General features: G+C 40.0%; 1 protein-coding gene across 1 annotated transcript in view; it reads right to left on the bottom strand.

Annotated features, from left to right (window-relative positions):
- Positions 1-22,254, bottom strand: part of LOC123674230 (cilia- and flagella-associated protein 251-like) — a 28,325-nt gene extending 6,071 nt beyond the window's left edge. The window contains exons 1-2 of the mRNA XM_045609168.1: positions 22,176-22,254; positions 18,534-19,038 (exon numbers count right to left, since the gene is read on the bottom strand). Coding sequence (XP_045465124.1) covers positions 18,534-19,038; positions 22,176-22,254 — 584 coding nt within the window. The remainder of the gene's footprint in view (positions 1-18,533; positions 19,039-22,175) is intronic.
- Between the last annotated feature and the right edge of the window lie 2,534 nt (positions 22,255-24,788).

The following is a 24,788-nucleotide window of genomic DNA, read 5'->3' as shown; positions in this document are numbered from 1 at the left end:
GCATTAGTTTGACAATCCTTGACATGGATTCTACAGGATGATCAATTTACGGCTTAGGTATTGCATCCTAATGATCTGTAATTAATGCTGGAAAGCTTCTCGTGTTTGTGGACAATTGGATAGTTGTTTGTTCGATAGGAGAAAGGAGCTCTACAAGGCCACAGCAAGACGTTGACGTTAGCCTCTTCTAAGGCTCCATAGAATGCCTTGCTATTTGGGGACAAGCGTTATCCTGTTGAAGAACAGGAGTCTCTAGAACTTGAAGAAAAGAAAGAATAATAAGAAGTTGGGTTCTATCACTTCATATACACATGAAGGATGTTCATATTGCCTCAAAAGAAAACCAAAAAATTAAAAAATAATTTAAAAAAATTGTTGATGAGATTTGATTTCAACATGATGGACAACAAGTTGCTCCATTATATCCCCATAAATTAGAATCAAATGGATTAGGATATGGTGAATGAGGGGGCCATGGAATTAGTACCCTTAGACCTATCCATTTTTTCGGGAAATATTAATGCAGCTGGTATAGTATATCCAAAGTCATTTGGAGGAAGCTAAAATATTTAGATGATACGAGGGTTGTCCAAGTTTCCAGAAATTCCTTTGTATTGCCTAACAATACTTCCAAATGAACCCCGATATTTAGCGGATGGCGGTATTCAGTTCAAAGGGCCAATCGTTTTTATGGACTAGTTCAAGTGACTTTGGATATACTATACCACATATTTGCAACAATGTTGAGCTCTTGAAAGTATAACATGAATGATTGGCCATATCCCAGTGATGAATGCAGGTCATCTAGGCCTCTCAGAAAAGTAGCCTGTTGTGTATCCTAAAACTGTTAGTTTTGGAGATAGAATATTTGATAAACTGGTATCATCATCATGAAAATGAAAGAGTTTTAGGAGAAGAAAAAAACCTAAAGAGAAAAACTCATGCGGAATCTTCAAGAATATGCTACGCCTCCTGACTGAATGACTCATAGGGCATTGTTGCCTCAGAAAATGCCTCATGAGAATAGGTCTAGCAGAAAATAACTCGTACAGAGTCTATGGGGAGGAGGAAGAAACTCTGGCTCCCCTGATTTCGGAATGCCTCGCCATCACTAGCCAAAGCAAAACGAAATGTGCTTTGGATAAGAAACTTGCAGAAATGAGGAAGTAGCCTCCTTGAATCCATTCCAGATACTGGACTTCAATAGAACTGGAAGACGAGCTGTAGATCATGTATTGGCGGGAATGGAACTCCCTCAATCTTAATCTTAATGCTGGCTCAACTGAAATATTAAATGATATGACCCTCCACTTCAGTTAAGCCGGATTTTTTTTTCCTTTAACGATTCCAAAGCTTCATCATCGCCAAATCAAGCATCTTCCTATGAAAATTCCATAGAACACCCTATCAGAACCCCGATAACACCAATTCCAGCCGAAGAACACCCGAACAAACAAACCGCAGTGTCTCCCTCTATCCGCCCACTGCCCTAATTAATCTCCCATCTCTCGCCTTCAACCCCCCTCCCCCCCTCTGCGAAAAACCGAAAAACCGTCGATTAATCGCCTGACCACCGAAGTTCATCCGACTCGCTTTTCCGATCGATTTGTCCCACTCCAGTCAAATTTAGCGTATATATCGGCGAGAAAAGACGAATCGCTCGCTTAAGTGGATATTATTTAGCGAACGGGCGTCTGACTGGCAGCACCGCCACCATCGTTTGATCGATGGTGGCGTCATCCGATTCGTCGGATGAGTGAGGAAAAGAAAGCTCCATTTCGCACGCATTAAAGAGGAACCGGGCGTTATTAAGCCGATTCATCATACGCGCCCGGGCGTTTTTTGAGGTCGGGAGAGGAGAGAGGACCAATTATATGTTTGTGGGGTGTCAATATTGTGAAGCTGATTGGAGTTGGAGTTAGTTTCTGATTCGGTGAGTCATGGATGAAATTTAGGATCAGAGATTATTAGAAATTGGTATGAGAGAGTATGTTAAATCTCTTCCTGAAATGTACCTTGTACCTACTACCTAACAAGTTTCTCAACAAACTTCAACATTTGTGTCTGCATCATAAATTTATTCTCGATTTAACTTGGCAGCTCATGAGCCAAATTCTCGTCGGGAGGTCACAATTTTCTGCTTTAATATGAAGAAATCTGCGACTGAAGCTCATCGAATGCTTTAAAATACCAAGAGAGACCGCTATTAGAAGAAGAACATGTCGAGAGTGATTTCAACATTTCAAGTAGTGATTTTGACGTCAAAGACCTGTATGGCGGTGGGAGAGAGAATGTTTTCGAAGAAAACAAAACGCCTGAAAGTCGTGGGAATGATTCAGAAACAAGGAAATTGGGTGCCGTACGAGTTGAAGCCGAGAGATGTTGCACGGCGTTTGTTTGCTCGTTAACAGCTACTTGCAAGGCAAAGACAGAAAAGACAATGAATGGTTCATTACGATTATCCCAAGCGCAGAAAATCATGGGGATCTCCCGGCCATGCTTCCAAGTTGACAGCCAAACCGAATAATCACGGTTCCAATATTTGGAGAGACCGGCTCGGCGTGTTGTGTTATAAGTTGTTAAAACCGACTGAAACAATCACAGGCGATCGTTATCGGACACAATTGATGCGATTGATTAAGTAATAATAAAGTGGTTTTACAGCATGAGAATGCTCGACCCCATGTTGCGAAAGTGGTCAAGGCATACTTGGAGACGTCGAAATGGGAAGTCCTACCCCAAGAATTGGATCGATTCGTGGATCGCTTCAAAAGATAACCAGTTTTTTCAAAGCGAGATTCGTACGCTGCCGAAATATGGGAGAAAGTAGTGGCCAGAGTACTTTGAATCATAACTAGTTTTTTACAATAAAGCCTCGAATTTCGGAAAAAAAAATGTCGGACACAAAGTTTTACTCCTATGTATAAAATAATTCAGCAATGTTTAAACGTTCCTGAGCATGTATCTTTTCATGTTTAGTTGGCGAACGGAAGAAGAAAATAATATTATGAAAAGTTGAGAATTAAATCAAGTAGAGCAAAAAGTGGATACGGTTTTGAATCTTTAGTTCAGCAATTAGGAAAAATTTTGGGATTTCCTACCAATACAAGCACTTACACATTAATTTCTGGTGAGGAAGTCTGACGTCAGTAGATTGGTTTTCATGTTTTCTGCATTCCTACGAAGTATAACTACACTCAAATTATTTAAAATATATCTTGAATATATTTTAAATATATTTAAAAGTGAAATAGATAAGGCCGTAAAGTTAAGACGTCATCGTTTAGGGAAGCAAGAACTCCGCATTCATTATATCCGAAGCTAAGACACAATCAAGTTGAGGAAAAATCAGCCTTTCAGCTCTTTAACTAATAATTAACACAACATTTCCTCTGAGACAGGCTAACCGTTTTTGTCATTATCTTAAAACTATAACTTTTGATGAAAATGGAGAGAAAAAAGTCCTATGGTCACCCACATTTATACCTTTTGACTTCACAGTCTTCTTTCTACTGACTGCAAAATGGAGTTAGTTTGATACCACAGCCACTAAATAGACCGCCCATCTAGAAAACTCATACGATTTACTACTAATACAACCACTGACATATTCATTCCTGGCGAGGTAGCAAATTTAGGAAAGTTAGAAAGATAAAATTATACTATGATAGATCCTCAGGGTTGCGTTCCCATCAGATAATAAACACACTAAACTTAACTGCACATACCCGCTTATTCCATACCCCCCTCCCAACTCCCCCCCACTGTATAAAACGCCTAATTTGCCGACCTCAACCCCTCCAAGGCTCAACATAAATTAACGCCGGGTCGAATCCAGCAAGATGAGCGTGAAATGGTTTAATTATCAATCTTACAGAGATAAGGGGGGTCGTTTTCCACTTTCCCAAAGTTTAATTTGTTTTCCCACACTGGGAATCGCGCGCGTCCGCGTTCCGACGCCCGCCGCCGACGACGTCACGGCCATCTGGCGGCAGGATTTAATACGTCCGGATTTTACACTTTTCAGTCCGGGGAAAGAACAAATGACCTTGTAAATATTCTTAGCGAGGACGCTGAAAAGTTTCGGGAGATCAATCAAAAAAGTTCGGGGGAGTTTTATTGGGTGTCGATAGGGGTTGAAGGGGGGTGAAGAGAGGAGGTAACGACGGGTTTGGGATCGAAATTTTATTCATGACGTTGGGAAATGCTCCAATTCGTTGAGTGGTTGAGGAAGGTTGGAGGTAATAAGTGTCACTTATGTGTGTGTGTTATAAGATATGTTTTTATTGCGTAATAAAAAAAGGCAAATATCTGCTTTTAGGGTTATGTTATCACACATAAGTGGTGTGATGTACATACTAATTATGAATAACTTCGTTCAATGATTCTAACACAGTTTTAGGAATATTCTTAAAATCTATCAGCATATAAACTTATGGACTGGATTCGGTGCTTTACTCGATGGAAATTCATTGTGAATAAAATGAAATTGAAACTGCAACTAATATATTTACATTTCATTAATTAACAAACTTGAAGACGTGGTACAAAAAGTCCAGCAATAAAAAGAAGCCTAAAACTGCAAACACTAGATGTTTACCTGAATAAGTAAATCATATTTAAAATTTAATTCATTACTGCCTTCATATTATACAGGGTGTGGCGTAATTAGTGGATAATCCTGTACTGGCGAATAGGGGAGGTCATGGCCGACCAGAAAATGTAAAGTTATGTTCAGTAAAAATATCATAGTTTTCGAGATATCGGACAATTTTATTTTTTTTTAAAGTGCACCTTTATTCACTAATTTCAATGCTGTGATCACAAATCTTGTTATTTCTTTGGGCATTGTTTTTTATTTTACTCTCAGATAGCTGTACTATGAGATAAACTACCAAATTCCTACCATCTTGCTTAATTTAGAAAAAAAAGTAGGATAATCCTCATGTTTGCACTTTTTAGAAAAAAATGAAATTGTCCGATATCTCGAAATCTATGATATTTTTACTGAGCAAAACTTTACATTTTCTGGTCGGCCATGACCTCTCCTATTCGCCAGTACAGGATTATCCATTAATCACGCCACACCCTGTATATTCTGATATCTTATTATTCGAAAAAAGAGATCAGGGGTCCTATAATAATTTTTTTTCCAAGTCTTATAGTTCGCGAGATGCTTTCAGTGAGTCAGTTTTGGGACAGACTGTACAGGACAAGATAAGGAACTTCGTTTAAAAAAAATCACAGAATTAGAGTCCGTGTTGAAGTGAGTCAAAATGTATCAAATTTTAAAAAATCTGATAAATGCGAAAATAATAGACACTTGAAATACATAAAACCTCAACATCATTTCACATCCAAATACCCAACATCAAACACGCAGCGCTAAATATATTAGATGTACAGGGTGGGCAAATAAGCGAGGTAAGCGGCTATATCTCAGGAACCACTCATCGTAGAGACTTGCGGTAAAAAATTTTACGACTAAAGTAAACAAAAGAAAACACTGGAAATTGTTTTGAAGTTCATACCTCCACCGCTAGGGGGCGTAATAGCTATCGTCGAGTAGAAAAATGCATTTTACTCGAAAAATTTTCATATTAAGTTAGAAAAAAAATATCATCACTGTAAACCTTGGAAAATTCTCTATCTGTTTGAACTGTCACTTCCGATTTTGCGACATCAAATAAGGGTGGGGGAAAGATAGAAATCTGACTAATTGAAATGTCTGTAACTTTAGTTTGGCTCAACATTTTTGAGCAAATTAAATCTTATTTGAGAGACAACATCTTGTTGATTAAGGAAAAAATATACTCATGATGAATTTGATTCAGCTGCTTCCGATAGGGAGCGCTAAGTCAGAAGTTCATTGTTTTGTTCATTTTTCTCTGAAATTTCAAATATAATGATAGGATTTTCTTAACAGAAACAAAAATTTCATTGAATTTGCATGAAAAAACCTGAAGGTCGTAAATCGATAATTTCAGGCGTTCTGAAGTTATGGCCGAAAGAAGATATTCTTCAACTGATGCACTGCAAAAAACCAAATTGAGTCTTCAAGTTCTAACAGAAACAGAAATCCCATCAAATTTGTATGAAAAAACCAAAAGGTCGCAAAGCGATAGCTTCAGGCGTTCTGGAGTTATGGCCGAAAGAAGACACAATTTAGTTTTTCAGTGCATCAGTTGAAGAATATCTTTTTTCGTCCATAACTAGAGAACCCCTGAAGCTATCGCTTTGCGACCTTTTGGTTTTTTCATACAAATTTGATGGGATTTCTGTTTCTGTTAGAACTTGAAGACTCAATTTGGTTTTTCGCAGTGCATCAGTTGAAGAATATCTTCTTTCGGCCATAACTTCAGAACGCCTGAAATTATCGCTTTGCGACCTTCAGGTTTTTTTATGCAAATTCAATGAAATTTTTGTTTCTGTTAAGAAAATCCTATCATTACATTTGAAATTTCAGAGAAAAATGAACCAAACAATGAACTTCTGACTTAGCGCTACCTATCGGAAGCAGCTGAATCAAATTCATCATGAGTATATTTTTTCCTTAATCAACAAGATGTTGTCTCTCAAATAAGATTTAATTTGCTCAAAAATGTTGAGCCAAACTGAAGTTACAGACATTTCAATCAGTCAGATTTCAATCTTTCCCCCACCCTTATTTGATGTCGCAAAATCGAAAGTGACAATTCAAACAGATAGAGAATTTTCCAAGGTTTACAGTGATGATATTTTTTTTCCAACTTAATATGAAAATTTTTCGAGTAAAATGCATTTTTCTACTCGACGATAGCTATTACGCCCCCTAGCGGTGGAGGTATGAACTTCAAAACAATTTCCAGTGTTTTCTTTTGTTTACTTTAGTGGCAAAATTTTTTACCGCAAGTCTCTACGATGAGTGGATCCTGAGATATAGCCGCTTACCTCGCTTATTTGCCCACCCTGTACAACTTTGCTTCCGCCGGTTTGCTATGATGGCTGTAGCGGTCAGTGGTGGTCGAAATAAATAGATCATAGATGTCCTACAATAAGCTTTAGTATTTGTAAACATCAAAATATATGTCGATTTGTACCTGCATTATCAAGTTATTGTCGACTGAACATGTCATCTTACGAGACAAATTCTTGTAATTTGTGGGAGGTTTTAATTTCCTGTTCAATATGAAGAAATCTGTGGCTGGGGCTCATCGAATGCTCTCAAATACATATGGTGAGGCCGCTATCAGTGAAAGAACTTGCCGAGGGCGGTTTCAACGCTTCAAGAATGGTGATTTTGATGTTGAAGACCAGCATGGCGGTGGAAGAGAGAAAGTTTTCGAAGATGCAAAATTGAAGCCATTGCTTGATCAAGATACGTGTCAAACGCAACAAAAATTGGCAGGATTATTGGGAGTGACACAACAAGTCATTTCAAAACGCCTAAAAGTCATGGGAATGATTCAGAAACAAGGAAATTGGGTGCCGTACGAGTTGAAGCCGAGATGTGTTGAACGGCGTTTGTTTGCTTGTGAACAGCTGCTTGCAAGGCAAAAACAGTTGGAATTTCTGCATCGCATTGTGACTGGAGACGGAAAATGAGTTCATTACGATAATCCCAAGCGTAGGAAATCATGGGGATATCCCGACCATGCTTCCATGTCGACGACCAAATCGAATATTCACGGTTCTAAGGTCATACTCAGTATTTAGAGGGATCAGCTCAGTATAGTGTATTATGAGTTGTTAAAACCAACTGAAACAATCACAGGAGATCATTATCAAATGCAATTAATGCGTTTGAGCCGAGCATTGAGAGACAAACGGCCGCAATACGACGAGAGACATGATAATGTGATTTTACAGCATGACAATGCTCAACCCCATGTTGCAAAAGTAGTCAAGACATACTTGGAAACGTTGAAATGGGAAGTCCTACCCCACCCACCGTATTATCCAGACGTTGCTCCCTCGGACTATCATTTGTTTTCATCAATGGTACACGACGTAGCTGACCAGCACTTCCGGTTTTATGAAGAAGCAAAAATCGGATCGATTCGTGGATCGCTTCAAAACGCTGCCCGAAAGATAGAAGAAAGTAGAGGCCAGCGATGAACAATACTCTGAATCATAAATGTATAACCAGTTTTTTACAATAAAGCCTCGAATTTCGTTAAAAAACGGCGAAAGCGAAGTTGTACCACCCAAAGAATCGACCCAATAAACGATCAATCAACAGCATTCACACCCACTCTCCTAAGCCACTGATCGCCGTCCATAGTTCTCAATTTAGCCGTTAGGAGGCACTCGATTAATACGGCGGATGACCAGGCCGCAATCAAGCCCCGAGTATTTGTAAACAATTCTTTCCCGGCCGCCTCCATAAACAACAATGGGGTTAATACAGACTCGAACGCCCCCACCGTCGAATTTATCGACTGCAAAGACGTGAAATAAGGTTAATGTCGTGCGGGGTAGATTTAAGTGTTGCCGATTCGACGTGGCAAGGCGCAGGGGTGGGGGGAAGAGTGGGGTGATACACGATAACGCAATATTTATCTCGGACGGTTCCGCTTTTATTCGCTTAATTTGAATTTACCGATGTTTATGTAACGTTCAGATGAGATGGGACGCTATTCGTTAGATTTTGGGGTTGATTTGTGAGGGGGTTGTGGTTATTTATTGGATCGTCCGGTATATTATTGCGGTTTAAGGAGGTTATCTGTGCGTTTTGGGGTGATTGGTTCTTGTTGTTTTCGTGGATTGAGGGACAGGTTATTAATGATTAACTTGAATTCGACACCACTAGCTGACGGAGGCTGGTGTAGTGACACTGTCTGCTCAAGAGATGGCATTATGGGTGTCGCACTACTCTTTACTTTGGCCCCGGCGGATTTATAGGGTTCACTGCGTTGCAGCAGTGTCACCTCTCCATGATGATGTGAGAGGGTGTGCCTTACGCAGAGATCGCTAGATTGCCTAACTGAAGAGTCCACCAGCGATCTTCGGATGGAACTCCAAACCCCTGGGAGAGGTTGCACCTCGTCATTTGGCTCAAAAACACCTCGCCAAAGTGGTGACCCCGAGATGGGGCTCCCAGAGTGTTGATCGGATACAAGCCGATGGTACGCTGAGCCTGCATTTCAGCCTTCAGAGCTCGGTTGTGCTCTCTCCCCCTCAAAAACACCTGGACATTTCCTCCTCTGGTAGGACGTCGGTACTGGCGGGGGAGTGTATTGTGACTGTGCTTCTCAAGAGATGGCGTTATAGGTGTCGCGTCACTCACGCGTGTGAGGGTGTGTCTTAGGCAGAAATGGCTGGAAATTGAACTGAAGAGTCCACCAGCGATCTCGGGAAGAAACGCCAAACCCCTGGGAGAGGTCGCACCTCATAATTTGGCACGAGAACATTCCTCATATTTTGTTGTGTTTGATTGATCGGAGTAATGACTCCTCGACTAATTTTCAAAAAATCAACAAAAGTATATCAAATGGGTTTAGAAACGCTCAACAATATAACCCTTGAATATAATTTCAAAATGTGGAAGAGAAATTATCGAGAATTCCAGATTCAATACTAGAGTACTTTCTGAAAATGATGTGCAGTTATTTCCTTACATATCTATATCACTCAAAATATTCTGTACGTAGGTACCATTCATGCCAAAAAGAACGTATTCTACCCTCGTGATACTTAAAACAGTTGCTGTTGCCTATTTCGTTCAGCTAAACCATACCCTCCAAAAAAAAAAACCTTGACTGCACCATTATTCGAATTATCATGAATTTAGGTTATGTGGAAGAGAAACTTCAATTCTATTATATTCTATACATTATTGAAGATAGCGACTCGGAAATGCACATCGATTAAAATTAAGTAGTTCAACTGCACTCCCCCTCAACGAAACTATATGTCATGCTCATTAAGATACTGTCATGTAATATCCTTAAAATGTTCACCCTTGTAACCGTCTTTTAGTTAGGAGAAAGTTAGTTGTATTAAACCTAGCTCTCACGTTCAGTTATCAGTTTTCTATGATGGTTGTAAAGTGAAGATGTTGAAAGTTGTTCTAATGCACTTGTTGTCTTGTTCATTAGAATACTGTCATGTATGATCGTTAAAACTTTCACCCTTGTGATCGTCTTTTAATTAGGAGAAATTTAGTTGTATTGAACCAAGGTTCACGTTCTATTTTTCATTTAATATTGTTGTAAAGTGGAGGTATTAAAATATATGGTCGATTCAAGTCTAGGTATATTTATTTCAAACGATAAGATGATTTATCATATTATTCTGAGACATTGATTTTCTCAAAAATTATTGCTGTAGATGTGTCTTTATTTTGCATTATTATTCCAAAAAAAAATTGTCTTTGCGAGCGTTGAATTTGTTGTGTGGAAATGATGCCCTTGCATGAGCACTCAAAAGAAATTTAACGTTAATCATCAAAAAATAAACAATTAATCAAAAATATAGTGTGTACTGTCCGTGATATTTTACACCGGATCAACTGTGAACAAAATCTCCCAATTTTTTATAGAATTTAATTAGCTAATATCCTCTTCAATTTTCCACTATCCATTGAATGATTGTAAATAAATAGATAGCTTTCATTTCCAATATCTGCTCTGTTCTCTCTTTCATCAAGAGATTACTCCATCAACTGAAGCCCTTTTGCCGATAGCTTAAATAGATTGTATCTAAAATAACATTCACTTTGATTGAAAATGTATAAAAAGCATCCAAAAATCGATCGATGTATTTCATCCCAATATCCCAGTTTGAGTTCATTATACGTTAATTTTATAGAAACTTTCGAATTATTCAGTTGGCAGATAACAATATTGCCTATGTTTCATTTAAAAATTTGCAGCAAACATTTATCGATTTTTTTTTTTTTGAAACCGATCCGCTTTAGTCTGCATGGACTTCTCCAAACCCTTTCTCATCTTCTATCACTTTGTATCTTTCAGTTAGAGATACATGCAATAGAAAGATGTGTGGCTATCAACTAAGCAAGGAACTATCAGAAATGTAATACAGCGATACATTCTGATAGTCAAGCTGCAATCAAAGCACTGAGCTCAAATATCATCGATTCTAAGATGATATTGGAGTGACGAAGAAAACTAAATGAAATAGTCAAGAATAACAAAGTCTTTTTAATCTGGGTTCCTGGCCACTCGGGAATCAGAGGGAATGAGGAGGCCAACACGCTTGCCAGAAAAGAAGCACAAACTCCTTTCATCGGCCCGGAACCTTTCTGTGGTGTAGACAAATGCACCTACAAGAAAGAGTTTCAGGAAAAGGAGGTAACCGAAGGAGAAAAACTCTGGCGGAATCTTCCTGGTCTGGATCACTCCAAAAAGTTTCTTCGAAATTTCAACTCTACAAGATCCAAGAAGTATCTGGATCTTAGTTTGAATATGCTACACCTGCTCACTGGATTCCTCACAGTGCATTGCCGCCTTAGGAAACATCTCATGAGAATGGGTCTAACAGAAAATGACGAGTGCAGATTCTCTGGGGAGGAGGAAGAAACTCCGGATCACCTGGTGACGGAATTCCTCGACATCGCTAGCTAATGCAAAACCTGCTTAGGACCCGAAACTTGTAGAAGTGAGGAATTAGCCTCCTTGAAGCCATCCCAGATATTGGAGTTCATCAGAACTCTGGAACTGGAAGGTGAGCTGTAAATCACATTATGGAGAGAATCGCTCTGATGGGGGTTACAATAAACCATTAGGTCGCAGTGAAACGTAACCTTAATAAAACTAATCTAATCACTTTGTAAATCTTGACTCGTCTGAAAAAAATACGCCATTGTGCACCATTGTGGTAAAAGCGAGGTAAAAGCCAGTCTTGGTGGTGTTCTGCCCATTGCCGACGGGTAGCTCTATAACCAGGTGATACCCGAGGTACTCTTGAAGGTCTTCTTGCTCTTAAATTCGAGGAATGCAACCGTCTCCTTACGGTACTGGTTGAGACTACCCGAAAAATTACTTCCAAAAGGATGTTACAGATACCGTTGGATTCCTTCGATTAGAATTTGCGATATAATGGTCTTCCCTTCCAGATGTTACTCTGGGTTAACCAGGCACTGGACTCCGGGCAACGCTGTCGTTTTCCAGAAAAAGGGCCACTCGTTATTAGCTGAAAACTGATTAACTTCAAATACCCCCGGTTTATCCCACAAAAGAAACGTTTTTGGCTGGTTTATTGTTTTCATTTACGAGATAAGATAGTAAAGATCCCGCACACAAAAAATTGTCAAGGTACTTTCACCGAGTTGAGAGTTAATAAGGAGGCTAAGACTTTTGACAATGTGTGTATTCATCTGGATATTGTCCACATGATTTCTAAATATCAGTTCAGCCAGATGAGTATTTTTTTAATGGACTCAATTATGCCATTGATAATGAAAACAAAATAACGAACTGGTTTGACATAAAATAACCCACCCTCGAGACTTGAAAGTTATGGAAATACTTCATGTATAGTTACACATCGAATAAAAACAATTAACTCAAGAAACATTTCATCAAATTCCATCCACACTCCCAAATTAAACACCCTCTCAAAATTCAACACGCCAAATTCACTAGAACCACGCTAATTGCACCGTGAACCGACAACTGGAACTAACCACCCTCCTCTTCACTTCCCAAAAAACCTTCCACGCGTGCCAACCACACCAACCCTCTCCCCTAAACACAGAACTACGAATCTAAGCGTTCCAGAGGTTCCGGAACATTCTCAGAGCTCGATAATCTCCAGAAGGTGCCATTCGAGCAGCACACAAAACCCCCCTCTCCTTCACCCCCCCTCTACACTTAATCACTCATAATTACTCCAAAACCTTCGTGGGGAGAGGGGATTTGGAAGAGGACGCTCGTCAAGTGAATTGTCTTGAGCGCCCTCTGAATAAATAATTCAGATTCCGGTTAAGATGGAGTCATTAAGAAACACAAGAAACTAATCCGTAGAGTGTTCTCGGGGCAGATGATCTTCTCAGCGAACCCAGGGGGGGGTGGTTGGAATTTACCCCCCTTACAACCCCCCGGGTTGATGAAAGGGTTGGTGGATTGCATTTCGGGTATTTTTGGGGATTATCCGCGGTTACATCTGCTGGATTCGATTAACGCGCTTAAAATGTCTCTGAGTCGGCAAGTTGTTGCGAAGTATTAGGAGGGGAGGGGGAGATAACTTCCGGTTTTCTTGGAAATCTGAGGATTTATCGCGGGGGACTGCTTTTTGTGTATACGGAAATTTTAATTGAAATTGAATTTGAAAGTGTTCGGGGACAGTACTCTGGAATTCAGAAGAGAGGTGCTAACCGAAAAGTTCCTGTTGAGAAAAGTTAATAAGAAAGGACTTTGTTGACAGTTTGGTACTTCCTATTGTTTCATCACAATGACTTCAAAAAAGGCGATTTCATTGGTTTATTACTATGCAGAATCATTGTGCACAGTATGAACTATAAGGTTTTACAACAAGAGGTTTCATTTTGAGATTCAAAAAAGAAAAAAATACATCTTAAGAGAAATGAACGGATGTCGCAGTTTGCAGCACTATTTCTATTTCTTCGTGGTTGTATGTCCTCGTTTACTCTACAAATTCCGTCTTCAAGCTTTAAGGTTTTGAATGGATTTTAGAGCATTGACATAGACCTCATCTTTCACGTTGCCCCAAAGAAAAAAGTTTAAAGGTGTCAAACCATAAGATCTCGTTGGCTAATTGTGATCACAACTTTGAGAAATAACACGGCTTCTTGCAAAATTTTGATTGTTTCGTTGCTTGAGTGGCACGTAGCAATGGTCTTTCGTAATACTTGTGCATACAAATTTCTCATTCATAAGGTTCTCAGAAAGATACAATAGAGAATATATTTTCCCTACCCCAATTAGTGTGCAGGTACAATGATACCATTGGGCAGGCATACAACTTAGAGAATAAGAAAAGGAAGATGAAATTCACGTTGTACAATATGATTTTTTGTTTGTTACCCAGGTATAAAATTGGAAAAAAAAGACTTCAGGGAGTAAGTTACGAAGTGATGTCTTGTTGAGTTAGTAGAGTGTTCAAGGATGCTTCCAAATGCTGTTCCACAAAAAAGTTCTCGTCTGTCGTCTAACAGTACTTTAGTTTCGTGAACTGTCACTGCAATATTTAATCTCATAAAAGCTCTTCAATAAAAATATTGCAATACTTTCAACTTTTTGTATTAAATTTTAACATTTTCATTGCGTTTTTAAAGCCTGTCCACCATTTTTAGTGGAAAGATGACAGCTTCAAAAGTGACAGCCGCCCATATAACGCGCTATTCGGAATAAAACCTCTTTTTGGAAAACTATTTATTACTGTCAATTTCCCATATTCTCTGTACCCAAACAAATCAACTTTAGTCGACTGAATAAAATTGGTGAACTAATATTGTAAACCTTGTTACCTCTTATTCATACATATTAGTGATTATCATCAATTCCCTGAATAGGGATCATTAAGGACCCTAGCGCGAACTGCGACCAAGTTGATCTTTTGTTCGTAACTCTACCTATTGATACAAACCCAGGAAGGTCGTCAATGCTGTTAACGAAATCGATGACATCCTTAGGAGCCTTGGCTATTACTTCGTGCGTATCCAGGACTGACTTTACCATGAGAGTGGTTCTTAGGCCAGTGTGCTCAGGGCATTTGCACAATATGTGTTCGGCTGTTTCTACCTCCTTTCCACAGAGCCTTCAGATCTCATCTGCTGACTTACCCATGCGGAACAACAGATTTTTGCACCGACAGTATCCTGTCAGCAGTCACACCATTAACCGAAGCTCAGCTCGTGTTAGCTTCAGGAGCTTTCTGGTATAGGTCGGTGAAAGCACCACAAATTTCTTTGCCCGAGGAAGACCCGTAGCATTCCTCCAGAGGGTTTTTCCATTGTCCAACTCCAATTGTTGGACCACTGCCTTGTATTGGTATTGTCCAAGCCCACAAAAGGGCTCAGGACCAATAGATGTCGACCTTAAAGCCCATTTTGCAAGTTCATCAGCTTTTTGATTTCTTTCAATACCAATGCCTCGGTACCCATAGTAGAGTTACTTTATTGGCTCTAGCCAATTGCTTCATGGTATTACGAACTCTCATGTCAGCAGAAACCCCTGGCTATATGTTCCAGGGATCTCAGCGTGGACTGGCTGTCCGTAGTGATGTAACTTTTTACTTCAATTTATACCGATTTTCTTTGTTTTTTCTGTAGCCTTGATAAATTATTTTTATGTAGACGAAACTAAATCAAAATTTGTCGCCTGATTTCAATTATGTACTTTAACCCTATGATTTCAACTTTTACATATTTCAGGAATACAGAGCTGTGACAGATTGCTCAGGTTCATACAGAGATGAATAAACAACACTTTGATAATGAGAGGAAATTGAAAATATTGGCATTCAGAACAATATACAATGATGTTGAAAAATCTAACAGTTTTTCTTTCATATTATGTCATCTCTGGATCTGTCACTTTATCAGCCAAAGTGGCGAATCCTTGAACAAAAATCACAGCAGAGCACCTTGAGACGATCCTGAAACCTCCTGATCCAAAATAGCACTTTCCATCCAGGAAAGAGGTTGAGGTCAGCTCAGGACACGGACTAGTCGTAAGAACAGTTCTGCATTGCAGATAACTTTGGTTAAATGTGCTATCGATTCTCTTATTCATTTCTGGCCATCTACCAGATATTGATGAACTCGGCAACAGCTTGTGTTGGTCGAGAGAATTTATTTCGGAACTTACTTGCCGAAGTTGGGCTTCTTGTGCATACCGGGATACAATAAATATTCATTGTATTAGAAGGGAGCGGGCATTCTGGCTCAGACCACAAATTCGGGGCTGCAGGCTAGATATGGAAATCGGCAGTGACGTACCTACCTACGGATTGTTCGGTTATGAAAGTTTCTGTTGGATGTTTCGGAAAAAAATTAGTTTGAATTTGCGGCCTTCGGTTATTCAACAAGAATGCATAATTTTATTCATTTCCCTGATATCGAGGCAGGTTTTCGATTGGAAGTTATGTAAAGGATTTTCCATAGAGTAATAAACATAGATAGGGAAGTGTACGCTATTTTTACATATCCCCAACATGGTTAGATTACGTTGTCGGATTGTGATTTATTTTCAAATCCACAATTTTACTATATCCTTATGATGAATGTATATTTTACTTATTTGAGTGATTAAATATACGAATTTTAATATTTGGAATCTCATATTTTTCCTAATAGTCAAATTAGGAATATTTATTTTCTGAATCTACCTGCTGAAATCCAAGGTTTGCCAACTTTTGCTCTCCTAGTGTCATCGGTTGTTCCACGTCGTTTGGCATGCTTGAAGTTTGTTTTCTGAATTTCTGATATATTAAGGTATTTATTTCAATATATTTCGAGTTAATATGAAAGGTTGATTCACTTATGTGACATAAGAAGTGCGTTTTTTCTGGAGAAACTTGCGAATTGAGTGAAATATCGTATCACTGATATGTTTGCATTTCCGCGCGCTTCATGTCAAATTTGATAGTTCATATTGGGGACAAAATTTGCTTACTGAAAATGACATATGCTCCCTCTATATATGTCTATCACTCTGAGGGATTTTCTAAAAGGCATGATACAATTTAAAATGGTTATAATGGCAACACTGTGTATTATTTGTTCTCATTTGTATTCGATAGGTTATGCCTATGCCATCATAAAAAGAAACATACACGAGTTGTAGAAATCTGTTTAAGAGATATGTTGTACTAAGGTGTACCTGCACCTATGTGTTGATCTCCGAGTGTTCTGTACACTTCGACAGAAATAATTTGAAGAATGGAGAGATCCTTCAGCAACACAACGTTTCAAAATCGTTTTTTTTTTCGATAACTTGTTGCCATTTTGAAGGTAATATCATGTTGCTTCTCTCATAGAAGCCCTCGTCCCTATTGGACAAAAATTGAGACACAAGCCTCTGTTGAAGCGAATTTTTCATCAGCAAAATTGTTCGCCATGCACAGGAACACATCACTTGGTGCCAGATCCGGACTATAAGGGGGATGCGTAAGAGCCTCCCGACCAAGCTCTCGGAGCTTCTGGCAAGTCACTATCGATATGTGTGACCTTGCGTTGTTCTGATGGAACACAATTCCTCTCCTATTGGCCAATTGCTTCCTTCATACGTTGACAGAACAGTTCCGTGTTAACAGTTAGTAACAGATAATTCCCTGCCAGTCCCACCAAACAAACAGCAAAACCTTTGTGGCCGTCGATCCTAGCTTCACCACCGTTCCCAACGGCTCACCGCTTTTCAATTACATCCGTTTTCGCTTGACGTTGTCGTAAGATATCCACTTTTCAACACCAGTCACCAACCGCTTCAAAAATGGGTCAATTTTGTTGCAATTCAGCAACGATTCGCAGATGGAAATTCGGTCCATGAAGTTTGTTGCCTTAACTCGTGTGGTGCCCATACATCGAGGTTCTTCTTGCGACCAGCTCTTGAGAGAGAGAGAGAAAGAGAGAGAGAGAGAGAGAGAGAGAGAGCTTTTGATCAATCGAAACAGTGCTTACATGACGGTCGGACAATATCCATGATTTCATGGACATTATGTATACCTCTTTAACATTTAAATTACCGGAACGGAATCACTCAAACTGAACTGAGCCAACTGGTCACAACACTGTCATAAAAGTTTTTGTAGTACAAAATCTCATTTTTCTAACGTCAGCCAGTGGAACAAGATTGTACGTCGATACACATAACTGAAGCTCCCCATTGGAAAAATAATGGATTTCTTTTTACTGCATCTAATATAAATAAGGCTAGGCCGGATGGCCTAATCCAAAACCTCAATTTCCTCACAAACCCGACTGAAAACTAACAAACACCACTCAAATAACCACTGCGGGGGTTTTTCAAACCATCCCTATTGTTCCACCGAACCCATACATCTTCCACCCCCCTCCCCTCTCACCTCCTTCGCCCGATTTTCAAGCAGCGAAAAGCGCAATTAATTCACAATCCGCTGAAACTTCCCCCGGTAAAATATCTGGCCCTACCTCGACTCGGAAACGTTAAGCCCGTTATACAACGAATTTGTTTAATGAGTTCCCAGAGTACCAATTAGCGTTTATTCCCTTTTAATTTCAATGATTCATATTCGAAACAACATTAGGAACGAGGAAGATGTGCCGTTACGGAACACCCACCCCCCAGTGTTTCGCGGAGATATATGGCGACTTGGAACGACGCGAGAAGAACGCCATTAAGATAATCCCTTAACAATGCGGATCGGGAAGACACGAAGGGGTTTCGAGGGATTTTCTTGAATGGATCGGGTCGTTACGTCACTTGAAAATGGGTTTCATTCGTCAATATTTACTCCTCTTGATTTTTGCTGAAGACTTGTTAGGGAAACTTATAAAACCTCAAAAGAAAAATTGAACTTGAACAATTTGTTGAAAAAATCTTCTCATTCTTCTTCTCCTTTTTCTTCTCCTTCTCCTTCTTCTCCTCCACCCTCTTCCCTCCCTCTTCTCCTCCCTCTTCTCCTCCCTCTTCTCCTCCCTCTTCTCCTCCCTCTTCTCCTTCCTCTTCCCCTCCCTCTTCTCCTCCCTCTTCCCCTCCCTCTTCTCCTCCCTCTTCTCCTCCCTCTTCTCCTCCCTCTTCTCCTCCCTCTTCTCCTCCCTCTTCTCCTCCCTCTTCTCCTCCCTCTTCTCCTCCCTCTTCTCCTCCCTCTTCTCCTCCCTCTTCTCCTCCCTCTTCTCCTCCCTCTTCTCCTCCCTCTTCTCCTCCCTCTTCTCCTCCCTCTTCTCCTCCCTCTTCTCCTCCCTCTTCTCCTCCCTCTTCTCCTTCCACTTCTCCTCCCTCTTCTCCTCCCACTTCTCCTCCCTCTTCTCCTTCCTCTTCTCCTCCCTCTTCTCCTCTCTCCTCTCCTCCATCTTCTCCTCCCACTTCTCCTCCCTCTTCTCCTCCTTCTTCTCCTCCTTCTTCTCCTCCTTCTTCTCCTCCTTCTCCTTCTCCTCTATTATAGACACAAATGCCTATTATTCTTCATAACTTATAGCTCCACCTCTTTCGTGGTCTTTCTATAATTCATCGTTCCTTAGCTATTCTTACCATTCTTACTCCTCCTTCTTCACCTTCTTCTCTTCCTTCTTCTCCTCCTTCTTCTCCTCCTTCTCCTAATTCTTCTCCTGATCCTCCTCGTTCTCCTCCTCCTACTCATCCTCCTTCTCCTCCGCCTTCTCCTCCGCCTTCTCCTCCGCCTTCTCCTCCGCCTTCTCCTCCTCCCCTTCTTCTTCTTCTTCTTCTTCTTCTTCTTCTTCTTCTTCTTTTTATTATTCTTCATCTTCTTTTTATTCTTCTTCTTTTTATTCTTCCTCTTCTCTTTCTTCCTCTTCTCTTTCTTCCTCTTCTCTTTCTTTTTCGTATTCTTCTTCTTCTTCATCAATCTCTATTATAGACACAAATGCCCATTATTCTTCATAACTTATAGCTCCACCTCTTTCGTGGTCTTCCTATACTTCTTCTCCCAATAGATGTTTTGCCACTTCTTCTTCTTTTTCTTCTTTTATTCTCATTTTTCTTCTCTTTCTTCTTCTTCGTCGTCTTCTTCTTCTTCATCAATCTCTATTATAGACACAAATGCCTATTATTCTTCATAACTTATATCCCCACCTCTTTCGTGGTCTTCCTATACTTCTTCTGCCAAATAGGTGATTCGTCACTTAGCTATTTTTACCATTCTTTGTTGATTCATTCGATTTATGTAATCTTTCCACCCTCCTTTCTACCTTGCACCAAATCGTTGATGTTATCCACTTTACAAGTTCATCTTATGTTGTCACTTCGTTCTCTGTCTAATAAGATTTTTGCATCTATTCTTCGTAAGATCTTCATTTCTCCAACCTCTAAGGCCCTTCTGGTTATTGCTGTATCTGGTCGGGTTTCTGCTATGTATGTCATTATAGGTCGCATAAGTTTTTTCATTGCTTCAGTCTCAATATGTAGATAATATATTATCCATATTGTTTCATTGAAGCAACAAGCCACCCTCAGTATTTTGTTTGTTTGTTTGTAGTCATACTTCCGATCCAACATCACTATGTCCCGAGAGCTCTATGCCCAGGTATTTTAACTTCATTTCCTGCTGTGTTAAAATGTTGTCATTGCCAAGAAGCTTTGTCGAACCACCAGATTGCGCAACGTTTGAATATTCCACATAATTCAGTATGGCGCATAGTAGCCCTTTTCTTGGAAACCGACAGCGTTGCCTGGTCGATCCAGAGTAACATCTCCAAGGAAAGACCATTATATCGCAATTTTTACTGGGAGGAATCGAACGGTATCTGTAACAACCCTTCGAAGTCATTTTTTGAGGACCTATAGACGGGTAGCCTTAACCAGTACCATAAGGAGATGGTTACATTTCCCAAATTTAAGGGCAAGAAGACCTTTAAGAGTACCTGAGCTATCACCTGGACATAGAGCTACCCGTCACAATGCTTTTTACACAATGGCGAACGTTTTTTTTAAATTTAGATTTAGTTGTGGAAAAACTATAATAAATCAAAAATAAATAATGGATAAATTTAGATTTTTTTCTCATTTTTCCCCTTTTGTCTCATCCTGCATAAGAGAGTAACAGACAACGATTTTCTATAGAATATATTGCAGTTGAAATTGAGGAAAATATTCATTTCATTTCCAGAACATCGATTCTTCATTCCTTGAGAAACCTAGGAGGGCCAAGACTTTTGAGGATGTGTGTATTAGTCGGATGTTCTCGAAATCAACAAACCATATCCAACCAACCATATTAGGTTGACTTGAAGGTCTTATTATCTCCTCAAGACAGAATTCAATATAAACTTTCCGAATCTTACATCTAATTACTGGACACCTGTATAAGCAGTTCGAAATCCATCAAGAAAATACGGTCTCGTTAAACATCATCCGAAGTTGTAGGTGTGAAATCAAATTCTCTGAGCCTGATGAAGGTATGTTGCTGAAAACAATAAATCTAAGTTACGAACTGATGAGAACTAAATATCGCCGAGGCATTTGGAAAGGAATCTCTCCCACTGGGATAACTGAATAACGCAGTTTCTATATTGAATCTACTCCCTATCGATTTGAGGTTGCCATTCTCAGAAAATATCCCACTTTCTCAGCTAACTCCGTTTCCATTAATTGTATTTCTGGGGAATTCTGGGCATAGTTGAGAAGAGTCTGAACGTTCGTTCGTTTGGATGAACAGGCTCAGCCTTCACCATCGGTATTTAATAATACGATATGCGTTTTGCATACACATATTTGAGAGATTAAGCCAGTAGCGTATCTGGAAATTTTGGATTTGGAATGGAATTGGATGAGAGACGATTGTAGGATTTCATATATGCCTACTTATGCGTTTCGTCCCTGGCACACAAACCGGACTCATCAGTGTGACTTTAGTATATTTGTGTGTGCCGTGTCACAGACGCTTGGGGAATTTATTATTATCGGGAGCCGCCAGGGCTCGAACCCGGCACCTTGTCGCATCTCGGTGAGTGAGTCTAGACTCTTAACCTCTAGGCCACCGAGTGCTGTGTTTATTGTAGCTATGTGGAACTTTATGAGAAGCCGCCACATGATGATCAAGGATTAGGTTCAGATTTAAGAGAGGGGTTGCTTTGTACTTCGACCTTATGGTCTATTGTGGCCCCATAAGAACTATTTTTGACATTAATCGTCGTAGTCTACAGCACACCCCCCAGTTCCAGAGTTCCAATGAGCTGCAGTATCTGAGATAGCTTCAAGGAGGCTACCTCCTCACTTCAACAAGTTTCTTGTCCATAGCAGATTTTGCGTTGGCTAGCTATAGCAAGGCTTTCCGTCACCTTGTGATCCGGAGTTTCTTCCTCCTCCATACAGAATCTGCACTCGTCATTTTCTACTACACCCATTCTCATGAGTTGCTTCCTAAGGCGACAATGCCCTATAAGGAATCCAAAATGAATTTCGGTCATGTAAAGACTGAAAAATCAGAAATATATAAGGTTTTATTTCGTATCCTTTTCTTATCGAACTAAGCGCTTTGAATATGTACTCGAATTATAGCATATTGGCAATTTTGACGTCTTCTATCTCAAGGTTTCATTAACTCTAGTCCACTACTTGTATACTCTTGAAGTAATAAATAGCCAAGGCTCCTAAGGATGTCGTCGGTTTCGTTAACCGTATCGATGGCTTCCATGGGTTTGTATGAAAAAGTAGGGTAAAGAATAAAGGATCAAACTGGATGCATTTCCCGGAAGGAAAACAGAGCCGCAACGACTCCGATTCAGTGAATAATAAGGATATCATACACATCGAAGATATTAAAAGACCTTTACTAGCCCAAGCACTGACACATTCATTCTTGGTCACTGAAGGAGTGAAAATGGAAATGTTGTATGAGAGAGATCCATCATCAATATTGGGACAACCATTAGAAATTCGGTATGGGCCCGGTTTATATCAAGAGGCCAGGAAATATGGGAAAACCTCAATTAAACTTGCCAAAGAAACTAACCACCTAACGTTTTTACATCTTTAGTGACCGCAACCTTATTCCTAAGGAGTGAAGCTCCCAATAAGAGGCAGAAGGGCAGAAAGAATCTCTAATAGAGTAAGCCAAACACTTATAAGAGAAAGGCTTAACTATCACCAAGATGATAGCCCAACTATCTAATAGAGACCAGATTTGTGGATAAAAAAACTGACGGATCAAGTTTTTCTTCTTTTTGAAATAGTTCTTTTTGTACGTTCACGACGAATCACTTCGAAATCCAACTTCAACGTTAATAAATTCTTCATTTTTTGACTTTCCAGTTGATTCCAGGACTTTCAACAAAGCCTTAATTCCAACGATTCTCCGAAAACGCCACAGCATCAAGTTAAATTATTCACCTGACAATTCCAATGCACCATTATCGAACATAATAAACCCAAACGACGGTTCTTCACCCGCGCCCCGAACATAACAGTTAAAACACGAAATATCCGACCCAGTAATCCCCAGCTGAACTCAAGAACCTAACAATTAACTTCGACATCCCCAAAACCCAACGAACAACCACAATCGAGATCTCCTATTTCGCTAATTCGCGCAACCGAAGCCGCCCCCGGCCCAAAAATGGTCCTACGAGTTCGGATCCGACCGGTTGACATTCAATTCCGAACCGGCACACACATACATCCGATTCCTTGGGATTCGAATCCACGCTGTTAATTGGATCTGGTTTGTAGTGGGTGCAGTTTCGCGTTGCCGAAACCACAACGCGACCTTCTGGCGACCTTCTGATCCTATTTGGGAGGAGGGTTGGGGGGGTTAGAGAAAGGCAGAAAGGCGTTCACTGATAAAACGCGTTCCAGAGAATCTGGATGGGGATGAGAAGAAATTTTGATCTGGGCATTATCTTAACATAAGATGGATGAAGAACAACAATAATCCAATTCATTCTAGTAAAGACCTTGTGGGTTGTGGTCCTTATACTGCGACTAAACTAGCTCACGGCCAAGGACAATTTAGGGAAATAAAAGAACGGGATAAAAACACTTATTCAATTTATTTCCAACTCATTAAAAATGTGTGAAGAAGATAATAATTTGTCTAATCGATTCTTAGGGTCGCTGGTCACTTGGTCGTTGCAGGTACTTTTTCGTCGGTCTCGGGAACAGATGTGAAAATCTTTAATCTTCTCGTTGTCGGTGCAAGTGTTGAATATATGTTGTAGTTGTAGACTGGTCTGAACTCGATTGAATTATTCGCCCTGAAATGCTGAGTTTTATGGGCATTCAGGCTGTTTTCCATTCGACCGTTAGCAAAGCCTTTCTACGGATCCCTTAGGGGTGTGGCTTTGATAATCCTAAGTTTGTACACCGAATTCTTCAGTTCTCGGACTTAGAATATTTTCGAAGGAATCGATAGATACCCTACAACCTATAAGATTGGATAGGGTCTTATTTTCTAGTACCCTGCTGTATCTGTCCTCAAGAGATCTCTCAAAGTGTTGGCAAATCTAGCAATATCCTCAATCCTAGGATGCTTGGGCTAGTAAAGGTCTTTTAATATCTTCGATGCGTATGATATCCTTATTATTCACTGAATCGGAGTCGTTGCGGCTCTGTTAGCCTTCCGGGAACTGCGTCCAATTTGATCCTTTGTTCTTTACCCTACCTTTTCATACAAACCCAGGGAGGCCTTCGATACGGTTAACGAAACCGACGACATCTTTAGGAGCCTTGGCTATTACTTCGTGAGCAAACAGAACTGACTTTTCCATGTGAGTAGTTCATAGGCCAGTCAACCACGGACATTTGCAAACTATGTGTTAGGCTGTTTCTACTTCTTTTCCATAGAGCCTGAAGATTTTATCTGCACCGATAGTGTCCTTACAGCAGTTCCACCATTATCCCAAGCTCAGCTCGTGGTAGCTTCAGGAGCTTCTGGCATAGGTTGGTGAAAGCACCACAATTTACTTTGCCTGAGCAAGACCCGAAGTGTTTCTCCAGAGGGATTTTCTATTGTCTTTCTCCTATAGGTAGACCGTTGCCTTATGTGGTTCTTTTTCAAGCCCACAGAGAAGGACTTAGGACTAACAGGTATCAACCTTGATGCTCTTTCCTCAAGTTCATCGGCTTTTGCATTTCCTGCTGTCTGTAGTGAATATGTCTACTCACAGATGGCGTTATGTGTTTTCGCGCCATACATACCTTGGCCTTGGCGGATTTATAGGGGTCATAGCG

The sequence above is a fragment of the Harmonia axyridis genome, chromosome 1 (genome assembly GCF_914767665.1).
Source record: "Harmonia axyridis chromosome 1, icHarAxyr1.1, whole genome shotgun sequence".
Lineage (NCBI taxonomy): Eukaryota > Metazoa > Arthropoda > Insecta > Coleoptera > Coccinellidae > Harmonia > Harmonia axyridis.
The sequence above is the reverse complement of the archived record's forward strand: the minus strand, read 5'-3'. Positions and strand labels throughout refer to the sequence as shown.